At 51.0% G+C, this 12,093-nt stretch overlaps 1 protein-coding gene across 1 annotated transcript in view; it reads left to right on the plus strand.

The window, feature by feature from the left end:
* LAMC3 (laminin, gamma 3) overlaps nucleotides 1–12,093 on the plus strand; it is a 91,169-nt gene that overhangs the window by 23,488 nt on the left and 55,588 nt on the right. The window contains exons 3-6 of the mRNA XM_006834883.1: nucleotides 1,883–2,013; nucleotides 6,995–7,161; nucleotides 9,738–9,926; nucleotides 9,999–10,116. Coding sequence (XP_006834946.1) covers nucleotides 1,883–2,013; nucleotides 6,995–7,161; nucleotides 9,738–9,926; nucleotides 9,999–10,116 — 605 coding nt within the window. The remainder of the gene's footprint in view (nucleotides 1–1,882; nucleotides 2,014–6,994; nucleotides 7,162–9,737; nucleotides 9,927–9,998; nucleotides 10,117–12,093) is intronic.

The following is a 12,093-nucleotide window of genomic DNA, read 5'->3' on the forward strand; positions in this document are numbered from 1 at the left end:
TTGTTCCCCAAACTCAAGAAACATTTAAAAGGAACACAATTTGAGTCCTTTTGGGTGCCCAAACTGTCAAGTAACATGGTGTAAATCTAAGAGAGCAGAATTCTTCAGGGAAGAGTTTGTTCCTGTTGTTAAGTGCTGTTGAGTCAGCACCAACCTCATGTACAACAGAACAAAACCCTGCCTGGTCCTGTGCCAACCTCAGAATCATTGCTACACTTGAGCCCATTGCTGCTGCCACTGTGCCAGTCCATCTCACTGGGGTGGGGGTGGGGGCCTTCCTCTTTTTCACTCACTCTCCATTTTATCAAGCATAATGCCCTCTTCCAGAGACTGGACCCCCGATAATACGTCCGTCCAAAGTATGAGGGACGAAATCTTCTAAGGAGCATTATGGCTGTACTTCTTCCAACTTAAATTTGTTTATTCTTCTAGCAGTCCATGGTACTTTTAATATTCTCCTCAAATACCATAACTCAGATGCATCAGTCTTCTACATTAGAGGGATAGAAACACCTCCTTCAAAAGTGTGTAGACCTAGTTGTTGTTGTTGTTGTTAAGTGCCATCAAGTTGGATCTGACCCATAGCAACCCTGAACAGGGTTTCCGAGGCTGTAAATCTTTACGGGAGCAGAAAGCCTCATCTTTCTCCTGTGGAGCAGCTGGTAGTTTCGAACTGCTGACCTTGCTGTTCATAGCCCAATTCGTAACCACTATGCTACTAGAGCTCCTTTTGTAGACCTAGATGGAGGATATATGGAGAAACAATAGCTTCACATTTTTATATTCTTGCTTAATAAAGGTTTCCATGATTTTGTGACAATACTTTTTGACTTATCCTCATAAGGATATGAGAGATAAATCCCAAACTTGTCTATCTTCAGGAATAAGGAAACAAGGGTCCAAGAAGCTATAATTTACCAAGGCACAGATTGTTGGCTGATACACCACCAGGAACCCAGGCACCTAGGGTATGGGTAAATAGGATGAATATGGGGAGGGAGGGAGGGAACCTGTTCAGAAGTAGGAACTTTAAAATAAGAATGCAACCATAAAAATGAAATAGGTGATGTCCGGGAAGATTGTTCACACCATAGTATTCAGCCAATGAGGAACCAGAGGAGGGACTTTCGAGCCAGGAGATAAAAGCACTTATAAAATGGCTGTGCTACACGCCTGCCCATCTTGTCTTCTGGGTTTGGTGCCCGGTTTTGCAAAATTGACTAATATAGCCTCACTCTCGCTATAATGAGTACAGATTAGATTTCTTGAGCATTTGCCAGTAAACACTCATGATAACTCATCAGTAATCTCATAAGGGATAAGGTGGTCTACCCCAGTTTTCCCTCCAGAGACCCATTGCAGTAAGGTCCTAGTTGTGGATTTATACCAACCTGCCAGTTACCAAGAGGAACCGAGGCAGTATCAGGGTATTGACAACGTTTCTCACATGAGGTAATCGGCCCATGAGCCCTACCCTAAGACAGGCCTGCCAAGCAGGGGAGAAGGGTGCTGAAACACATCCTCACTCATGGAGCTCTAGAATGGGGGTTCTGGAGCCACTGGAAAAGAAGTCTTCCATGAACCCCTGCCCCACTAGCAACACCTCCACCATCAGTGGACCCCCAGATACCCTGGTAGGGTAGACACATTGGTTCCATTTCACAGATGGGGAAAACAGAGGCTCTAAAACAATAAGTACAGACAATGAGTGGCCTGGAACTCAGGTTGGCTCCTTCTTTCTGCTGTGTTCTGAAGGTTTGTCTGAGCTTGACCTGTCCCTATGCCGCAGGATCCCCTGAGCATGGCCGGCAGAGTCTGCCATCAGAGCTGGGTAGGGGCATGTACTCAGGAAACTTCTCTTCTCCCCTTTGTTCCCCACCAGGACTGGGTCACCAGCACCGAACTCCTCATCTCCCTAGACCGACTCAACACCTTTGGGGATGACATTTTCAAGGACCCCAAGGTGCTCCAGTCCTACTACTATGCTGTGTCCGACTTCTCTGTGGGTGGCAGGTAGGTGAAGGCCGGGTGCTGACACCCAGAGGGGAGGCAGGAGTAAATAAAAACATGTGGATGCCACTGTGGTGGTGACTGAAAAGGTAGAGAAGCCAGTTCTGGGGCCCCAGGGAGAAAATGGGGAGCCAGGGCCCTCCCATCACCCCAGATGTGTGCTTCCCGCTGCTTCTCTGGGGAATCCCCATGGAGCTGCTCCCTGTTTGCAGACACACCAGGTTTTTGCCCTGCTGCTCTCTCTGCCTGGGGGTCTGTCCGCATCTTCTTGAATGAGAAATGCTCCTGCTTCGCCTACACCACCTAGAGGGACTCTGCATGGGGACCCAGGTTTCGGGTTCCATATTCTTCTCTCAGCATCCGTCTGTACACGTTGTGGTTTGTCAGTTTGAACCTCTCCCTCTGTAAGGAGCAGGACAGCTCAGAAGGCAGAGGCTGTGGGTCTCACCTTGACACCCCGTCCATGGTGCTCAGGAAGGACTGTGGTGTGAGTGAAGGCACAGATGTGGTCGTCCACATAAACAGGCTCTTTCTTTGAAAAGAAGATCAACAGTGTGGCAGAGAGAAGGAGGAAGCCCCTTCCTCATGCCCCTGGCATTCACTGTTTACTCATACAAGTACCATTAATCAAGCACTTATTCTGTAGCTGGTGGCGATGCTTGTTCTGTGGCAGGCTTATCACTTTCCGTGTGGGAGACAGGCTGAGCAGGGGGCTTGGGCTGAGGGTAGGGAGGAGGGAAGTTGGAAGGGGTGGGCCAGAGTGTGACTTTTGATACTGAAGAGCCACCTGTCACCCTCCACTCCTGTCAGCCCAATGCCACCAGTCCCTCTGGGTTTGACTACTTGTGTAAGCCTTCTCCCAGCATCTCACAGCTGAGAGCTGGCCAGCACCAGCAAGGGCAGCAAATGAGAGGCTCTGTCAGTGACTGCCCCTTGGCCACATCTTGTAGCTATTGGGAAATGTAGGCTGTTTCCACTTTGTCCCTGATCCACCTTACAGGGGATGCTCACCTCCACCTCCCCCAAAAGGTGCCATACCATCCCTGAGACTGACAGGCTCTGAGTCTCTGCTCAGATACCAGGTTACTCAGCTCAGACCCCACACTGACGCAAGGGGTTCTGAGGCCCCTCCCCTCCCAGGGACTCAGAGCAGAAAACAAGCCCATTCTGCAAACCTCCTGGTAGGAGGCAGCTGACTGCTTGGACACCCAGGCTCAGCATCCCAGGCCCCACTAGCCCTGCCCACAGGATCCCTATGCCTTCCACAGCCCCTTTCCTGTCCCTTTCTCAGTCTGCTCTCAGACCTCTGCATATGAAAGCTGGGAACGGTGGCTGCCCCAGGTAACTTCTGCTTCCCTGCAGCCAGAAACACCTTGGAGTTAGGGGAGGGCAAATAGGGCACGAAGAGAGGGAAAAACCTCCCCTATGACTGTTCCTGCCATCTTCCAGGGATGTGAATCAGCAGTATCTGTAGAACATCTTGCTCACCAGGCTCCATGCGGAGCACTGGGCAGCCGCTTTGAAGCTCCACAGCCACCACGTGTTACCAGCTCCATTTTACAGCTAAGAGAAGCACAGAGGGCTCCCGTGACTTACCCAAAGCCCTGCAGCCAGGAGGGGCAGCTCTGGTCCTGTCTGCACCATCATTTGGGGCATATCTGTATGCCAGTATGGTGTCCCCAGAAAGGAAGGCAGATGTGTCCCTGCCCTAGCTTATGAGGTAGCACATACTGATCAGAGTATCTCCCCAATAAAAGCATAAGCACATAGAGAATGATGGGGACAGGGAGGAACAGGCTAACGTGTGTGTAAAACTCAGGACACTGCTCTGAGGCTGGCAGGCAGAGCCCAGGCTTGCGTTAGCGAGGTGGGCATTCCATACCACCAGCATGTGCAAAGGCTGGGAATCAAGGAGCTAGGAAAGGAATGGTGTGGCAGGATAGGGCGAGGTGGGAGATGAGGCTGGAAATTTGTCAGGGTCTTGTGGGCCACAGACCAAGTTTATTCATATCACACGGTCATTGGGAAGCTGTCCAAGGATTCGAACCATGTAGCAACAGAATTGCTCTTTAACCTTTTGAAAGACTTAGGTGCATTGGACTCAAGCTATGGTCTGTTCATTGGCTTCACATCAATGTGGAAGCTGGCCCATTAAAAAAGATTGGATGCATTTGCAGTGTGTTGGCAAAAAATATCGAATATACTATGGTAATGGCACACCACCACCTACCTACTTCCACCACCCAAAGAAGCAAAAAATCAGCCTTAGAAGGAATACAACCAGAACGTTCCTTGGAATCAAGGATGGTGAGACTTCAACTCATTGAGTTTGCGAACATAATCGGGAAACAACCATTCTCTAGACGAGAACATTATCATGTTTGGTAACAGAGAGCCAGCCAAAACAAGGACATCCCTTGGTGAGATGAGTTGACGCAACAGTGCACTCAAACGCACAATCATGAAGGCGACCCAGGGCTGGGCAGCGTTTCCTTTTGTTATACATAAGGTGCTGTGAGTCAGAGTTTGAATCGGCAGGAACTAACATCAACAAGCAAGCAAGGCTCAGATTTAAAAAAAAAATACCCAAACCCCCTGCTGTGTGTGGGAAGGGATAAGAGATGAGAGGAAGCCTGGATGAGAGGCAGCAGCCATTGTAGGAGTCAATTGGGAGATTAGGGCAGCTTGGGCCAGGGAGTGGGTTCTGGTGAGTGGGCAGGAGGAGTGGGAGGGGTGGGAAGGTATTTGCACTGGTTTTGAAGCTATTTAGGAAAGAAAATCAGCTCTTCTTATAAGCAAGGGGCAGGGGGGATAGGAAGTACCAGGATGATGCCACCTTTCTCGTTTCCATGATTCTGGTGGTGATGCTCAGCAAGATGGGGGAGGCATAAAGTGGAACATGGGCCCAACGCCTGTGCTTCAGAGTGTCTACACCTACCAGGGAAGGCTGGGGAGTAAAGGAAGGTATGGAGGGGGGTTTGGTAAGAACCTCTCTGTGAGAACTTCTCTGTTCTCCCCAATAGCAGTCCCACTTGATAGGATTCTGGCCTCGTGGGAGGGGGGCTCTCTTAGGATAGCAGATGGCTGTGAGTTCCAGCGGCTGCTGTCAGGGGCTTTGGTCCAGAGAACATCTGGGTCCCAGCTGTGATGAGCCAGACCACCCTCAGCGTGGCAGCTGGCTGGGAAAGCCAGCTCACGGGTGGGGGCAGGTGACTCGAGCAGTCTGTGTTCCACATTGTCCTCCAGGAATCTCAGTCTCCTTCCCCTGGGTCAGAGGGCTTAATGGGGGAAGGAGGTATTTGTAGCATCCCTCCAGGAACATGGGCTCTCCTTTGTCACTGCTCTGGACTGCTGTGTCCCACAACTGCCTGATCCCCACCTCACCCTGACCACCAGAAGTGCTGGATACTGCCACCCTATTTTGAGTTCCTGCTGGAGACCTGGGAGCGAGTGATGCCCTGTACCCCTCCGCAGCCCTGTGTCTCCACCGGAGAGAAAGCACCAGGGTCCTGGCTGCTGTGTTCAGCAATTCCACAACAACCACTGAGGACAGGGTGTGGAACACGACTTATGGGGAGCATATTAGTTTTCTGGGGTTGCTGTCACAAAGTACCACAAATGAGGTGGCTTGAAACAACAGAAATTTATTCTGTTACAGTTCTGGAGGCCAGAAGTCTAAAATCCAAGTGTCTTCAGGGCCATGTTCCTTCTAGAGACTCAGCACAGAATCCATGCTTGCTTCTTCCTGGCTGCTGGTGGCTCACAGAACATCCTTGGCATTCCTTGACTTATGGCTGCATCAACCCAATATTTGCCTCCATCTTACGGTCATCTTCCCTTGGTGTGGTGCTGTGTGTCTTCTTATAAGGACACCAGTCATTGGATTCAGGGCCCGTTCTAATCCAGGATGATGTCATCTTAATAAATTGCATCTTCAAAGACTCTATTTCCAAATAAGTTCATATGCTGAGGTTCCAGGTAGACGTGGATTTGGGGAGGACACCATTCAACCCACTACAGGGAGCTGCCACATGACTTTAAAGACATACCTTGGAGTACAAGGTCTTTGTGAATTCAGATAGAAGGATTCTAGCTCTGCTACCTAGCATCTGTAACTTTATGGGCGTGAGCCTGAGTTTCCTCATGCATAAAATGGGAGTAATAACAGCTCCTCCCACCAATAAGAAGATGTGAGCTGACTGCTCAGTCTGGGGCTGAACACAGAGTAAGGCCACCAACCATAAACTGTGGTCATCCTCTAATCTCATTCTGGCCGCTCAGGATGAGGTGATGGCTGGGTAGGGTATCGGTCCCCTTGGGTCAGGTCAGCCAGCTTGTTCTGCAGCCGCTGAAAACCCCTTTGTTCCCTCCTGAGCCTATCTGATCCTGTGAGAAGGTTGAAGAGGGTGAGGACATGGGCCCAGGGCTGCCCTCAAAAACAGACTATTGGGGATTTGGGACAATTGGGAGCTGACAGCCTCTTTCTGCTCTTTTGAGACACAGTTAAAGGAGCCTGGATGAGGCAGCCTCTCTGGTCACCCCTCCCATGCCCATCCCTCTAGACAGAGACCGAGGCGATTTGTCTCTGTGTCCCTCTTAATCCCTAGGAGGGCTCCTCACTGGCAGAAACCTTGGGTGGCAGCTACTCTGCCCCTTACTAGCCTTAGTCAACTTCTCTGTGCCTCAGTTTCTTCTTATGTTAAATAAGGATCGTAAGGGACCATGAAGACGAAGTGGATTTCAAAGTATACAGAGCATAGAACTCGCAATGCCTGGTGCAGGCATTTGTCTACAAAATTCATGGAAGAATTACATTCTCTTTTAGTTTCATTCTTCCATGAACTTTTTGAAGCTCCCCTCTTACAGTTTCCAAGGGCACACAGCAGGCATTCGATAAACCTCACACCTGCAGGGCTTACCTGTCTGCCTGCAGTCCTCTCTTCCCACAGCCCCTGAATCATCCACCTCCATGCTCTCTTCCCAGGTGCAAGTGTAATGGTCATGCCAGCGAGTGCAGCCCCAGCGAGACAGGCCAGTTGGCCTGCCGGTGTCAACACAACACCACAGGCCCAGACTGTGAGCGCTGCCTGCCCTTCTTTCAGGACCGCCCTTGGGCCCGCAGCACAGCCGAGGCGGCCAACGAGTGTTTGCGTGAGTGTCCAGGTGGAATAAACTCCCCTGACCCTGGCCAAGGGTCTGTGCCTGGGTGGGCCTAGTTGGCAGCTGGGGTTCTGAGCCCCTCATCACTGCAGGGGAGCCAAGGGACCTTGAAGTTTCCATTTCCCCCCATGAACAGCCCCCCTTCCTCAGCCAAGTCCACCCCAGTAGAGGTGCCCATGGTGGGAGAGACAGCAGCACTCCACCAACTTGTTCCTCTGGTTTCACTGTTCCAATCCTAATTGCTAATCAAAACCAGACCACCTCAAGTTCGGTGGGGGGTGGGGGGTGGGGTGGCTACTGACCTGCCCACCCAGCCTTTCCCACAGCCCCAGGCAACCCTTTGATGTCCCAGCCCCCTGAGTGATGTGGCTTTGCCTGCCAAACCTCAGAGATACTCTGTGGAGACGAAGGTGCCGTCATGCCTTTCCCAGTGATGGGGAGCCACTTGGGGGACCACTGCCTTCCCCCCAGCCTGACACATCAGCTTGCCCAGACTCCCACACCCCGCCCAGCTCTGCCCTTTCTCTCCCAGACAGCTATCTGGTAGTTTTCTTTAGTTGCTCTGTGTGTTCTGGTGTCTTGGGGCACTGGAACATCTTTGTATGGAGGTGCCTCTGACCAGCCTTGACCTGTGGGCCCCATTGTTCTCTTGGGCTGGGGCCGAAGGCTGCCACGGCTGGGATGGAAGGGAACAACTTGTTCCTTGGACAGAGTGCTGTCGACAGGAGCTGCCTTGTGCGGCCTTGGCTCTAATAGGTTCTTGCTGCCATTACTGGCCTACCGCCACCAAGGTCGCCCTCCAGGCACGGGAGACTGGGCTGGCTCTACCACAGGGACACCAACAAAGGCCAGTGTCCTCATCTTTGTGGTTACACCTCTGTCCTCCTGTCACCAGCCTAGAAGCTAGGACTTCATGCTTGAGCCTCCCAGATTCTGTTGACATCGCTCTGATCCATACAACTTGTCTTTGGTCCAGGCCCCATCACCTCCCCGCTTGGTGCCTGAAGCTCCCTTGTCCTTGCTCTCCCTGCCTCCAGCCCTTCTCCACCCACAGCTGGAGGCTACTTCTGAAGTAGAGATTCGATATGTCCAGCCTCTGCTCAAAACCCTTCCATGGGTCCCCTTGCTCAAAGGCAAAGTCCACTCAGTATGCTGCTCAGTCTCCCGGACCAAGCTCTGTAGACCTCACAGCTGCCCCAATCCCCTCTCCCTGCCCCATCACACTGCATGCCTTTCCTGCCCAGCCTGGCTCTTGGTCAAAGGTATACCATGCCCACACCGTCCCCAAAGGGCACACTGTTCCCCACCCCCACACTGGACTCACCTTTTTTTTTTTAAGTTTTTATTGTGAACTGAGTGATAGTTTGTTTACATGAGAAAACATCAGCTGTACACTCATCCTATCATATTTTGTTTCATTGCAATGATTACAATCCCCTGAATGCATTATCATTCAACAGTATTTGCTTCTATTCCCTCTTGTACACTAAAACACTCAGGAATATATAATCATGCAAACAACCAAAGGGTGTACCCTGCAAGCCTGCCCCCCACCAGCCTCCAGCACACAGCCCCTCTCCTTCCATGAGTCTAGAGTTCCCAGCTGCTCCATCTCTCCATGTCATCTCTGCTTCCATCTCTGGCATCACTGCTTCTCTGAATAGAGTCCCACACTCCCCTCCTGCTCTTCTCCCTTTATGGTCCCAGGGTCCTCCGCTCCTGGCCTGCAAGATCAACCACTCCCCTCTTTTTGTTACAGAACATCTACCTTTGCTTTTGCAACAGTCACAGTCTGGCCTCATAATTTTTATCTCTTGCCTTACATCACCTGCTAGGACACCTCCCCTTTCACCTGGTAACTCCTTTCTGCTTACCTTTCAGGTTCAGCTTAGCTGTGACTTCCTCCACGATGGCTAGATGCATCACCCCTAGGACAGTTGTACCATCCCTTCCCCACCCCATGCTTCTATCACCCTCCTGTACCCACGTGCTTCTCACTCACTCCCTGTGTGCACAGGCGTGAGGACTGGGCAACCTGGGCTCAGGAACCAGGTCCATGGCCACCACTGGTACACCCCCTTGGACTTGCCATACAGAGCTGATATTTTGCATAATGAGTTAATGAGTGAAGGAAGAGTGACTTGTGTTTTTCATGAGCCTGAGTGGCTGGGACTTTTGATATGCTGGAGACCAGATTCACACAGTCATGGCTTGGAGAGTCTGCAGGAAATTTTGGAATGAGCCACATTGCAACTCTAGACCAGTCGGGGACCTGGGGTGCTCCTGTCTATGCCTGATGTTTTGATGTATTTATTAATGGTGCTTCCTTTGCTCCTAAGAGTGTCCTGTTTTGGATAGCCAGTTGGTCTTCATACCACTGGCCAGGCTAGGCTGGAACCCTGTCCTGGATCATGTTCTTGTCCTCCTTGGAGCTGCCTGCTATGGTACATGGAGGTTGGCTGGCACTCACTCTCCTCCTACCATGTGCCAGGAGCTGTTTTCATCACCCACCAAAGGGAGAGCTGAGCTGGCCACTTACACCTCCACCTCTCACCCCCCTCACCCAGCCTGCAACTGCAATGGCTACTCGGAGGAATGCTCGTTTGACCGGGAGCTCTACCGAAGCACGGGGCATGGTGGTCGCTGTCACCACTGTCGCCACCATACTGCTGGCCCATACTGCGAGCACTGCCAGGAGAACTTCTACAGATGGGACACACAGATGCCATGCCAGCCATGTGACTGCCATCTGGCAGGTGAGTAGAGCCCCACTCCCACCCCACTCTCACCTGTCCAGTCCACGCTGCCCTGCGCCCTTCCTCCACCAGGCTCCCTGCACCTTCAGTGTGATGGCTCGGGCACCTGCGCCTGCAAACCCACCGTGACAGGCTGGAAGTGTGACCGGTGCATACCTGGGTTCCACTCGCTCAGTGAGGGAGGCTGCAGGTGAGGGGGTCCAGCAGGTCTGTGCGTGGGGGTGGAATTGAACTGAGAGTCAAGATGTGGAGGGGTGTGATACTCGGCCTTTCCTCCCTTTCTCCATCTCTCCTCTCTTCCTCCCTCTATTCCACATTCTCATACTCAGCAGCTACCACATCCAATCCCTGGTGAGGATGGGAGATTGCAAGTCCTTGCCCTCACGGGACTCCTAATCCAGGAACACAGGCAATTTAGGTACCAGCATGCTGAATCCTATAGAAACCCAGCTGCTCTTGAGGATTGAGGGTGGGCTTCCTGTAAGAGGTGCTGAGTTCTAAGATCTGATGAATGAGGGCCAGTTAGGGACAGAGGAAGGAGTAGGTGTTCCAGGCAAAGGAGTGCAAGCCTGGCACATCAGGGCCCTTCAGGGTTAGGGTCATAACACTGAATGTGAAGTGCCAGGGGAGAGGGTGTGCAGAGGAGGCTGGGTCCACTGGGAGGAGCTATGGATTGACCTGAAGTAGGAGGGGGAGATGGCAAAGACCAGGTCTGGGGCTGGAACAATAGCTCCTAGGCATGATGTCAGTCTGGACCAGGGATTGGCCACTGAGAGAGAGCTAACAGGATAGAGCCAGAATCCCTGGAAAGACAGAGTTGACAAGATATGATCATGGAGGACTGAAGAAGGAGAAGAGACAAAGCAGACCCCCAGGGCTTGCTCCAGGCATCCTGGCTGAGGGGAGCACAGATCAGAGGTGGTAAGTGGTGCCCATGGCACAACCAAGCAGAATCCTGGGCAGCGGCTACTGGGGTCCAACCTAACATGGGCATATAACAGGAGATATTTGTCATCACTTGATTGAGAAATACACAGTGATCAAAAATATACAGCTGTTATAAATGCAGGAGCACTTCTAAGTGAATTTGGCTTTGATTAATTGCATCAATCTCTTTGTATCTTTGAAAATCAGTGCAAAAGTATTGGGGTTGTGTGTTGTGAGTCTTGATCACTCACAAAACACAGTGGTTCTAGGCACAAAACTGGCCACTGGACAGTGACCTGGCTGATTCCCCAGGGTCTCTGTCTCTGAGCCATTGTATGTGCTGTAGTAGTGTCTTCTCCCCACTCCAAGCCTCTCGCAACCCGTGTCTAGCACACTCCTACTTGTTCTTCAGTTCTTAACCGTATACCCACGCTCCCAGGATGTCTTCCCTTTCACCTGCCCTTTGCCTCCACCCCAGGCTGGGTCTGCTTCTCCTTGATGCTACCACAGTCTGTGATAATCCCCCCCATAGCACGTATTTCAGTTTAGTATCTGCGTGTTCACCTGTCTCTCCTCACTGGACAGCATGTTCTCTGAGTGTAGGAACCATATCTTATTGGGTGGATAGGTGGATGGAAGAATGGATAAATAGATAAGTGGAGATATTCATCTGTCAGTTTGTCATACTGTGGTGGCTTGTGAGTTGCTGTGATTCTGAAAGCTATGCCACAGGTATTTTAAATACCAGCAGGGTCACCCATGGTGGACAGGTTTCCGATGAGCTTCCAAACGATGACAGACTAGGAAGAAGGAGTGACGAACTATTTCCAAATATTTAGTCACTGAAAACCTTGTGAATAGCAGAGAAACACTGTCAGATATAGTGCCAGAAAATGAGCCCTTCAGGTTGGAAGGCATTCACAATGTGACTGGGGAAGAGCTGCTGCCTCAAAGCAGAATTGACCGTGATGACGTGAATGGAGTAAACCCTGCGGGAACTTCATTTGCTGATGGGTCATAGCTCAAAATGAAGAGAAACAGCTGTGAATATCCATTGAAAATCGGAAGATGGAATGTATGAAGTATGAATCTGGGAATATTGAAAGTTGTCAAAAATGAAATGGAACACATAAACATTGATATTTTAGGCATTAGTGAGCTGAAATGGACTGGTATTGGCCATTTTGAATCTGACAACCACATGGTTTACTACGCCGGAAATGACAAATTGAAGAGGAAT

Source organism: Chrysochloris asiatica, unplaced genomic scaffold (genome assembly GCF_000296735.1).
Source record: "Chrysochloris asiatica unplaced genomic scaffold, ChrAsi1.0 scaffold00014, whole genome shotgun sequence".
Lineage (NCBI taxonomy): Eukaryota > Metazoa > Chordata > Mammalia > Afrosoricida > Chrysochloridae > Chrysochloris > Chrysochloris asiatica.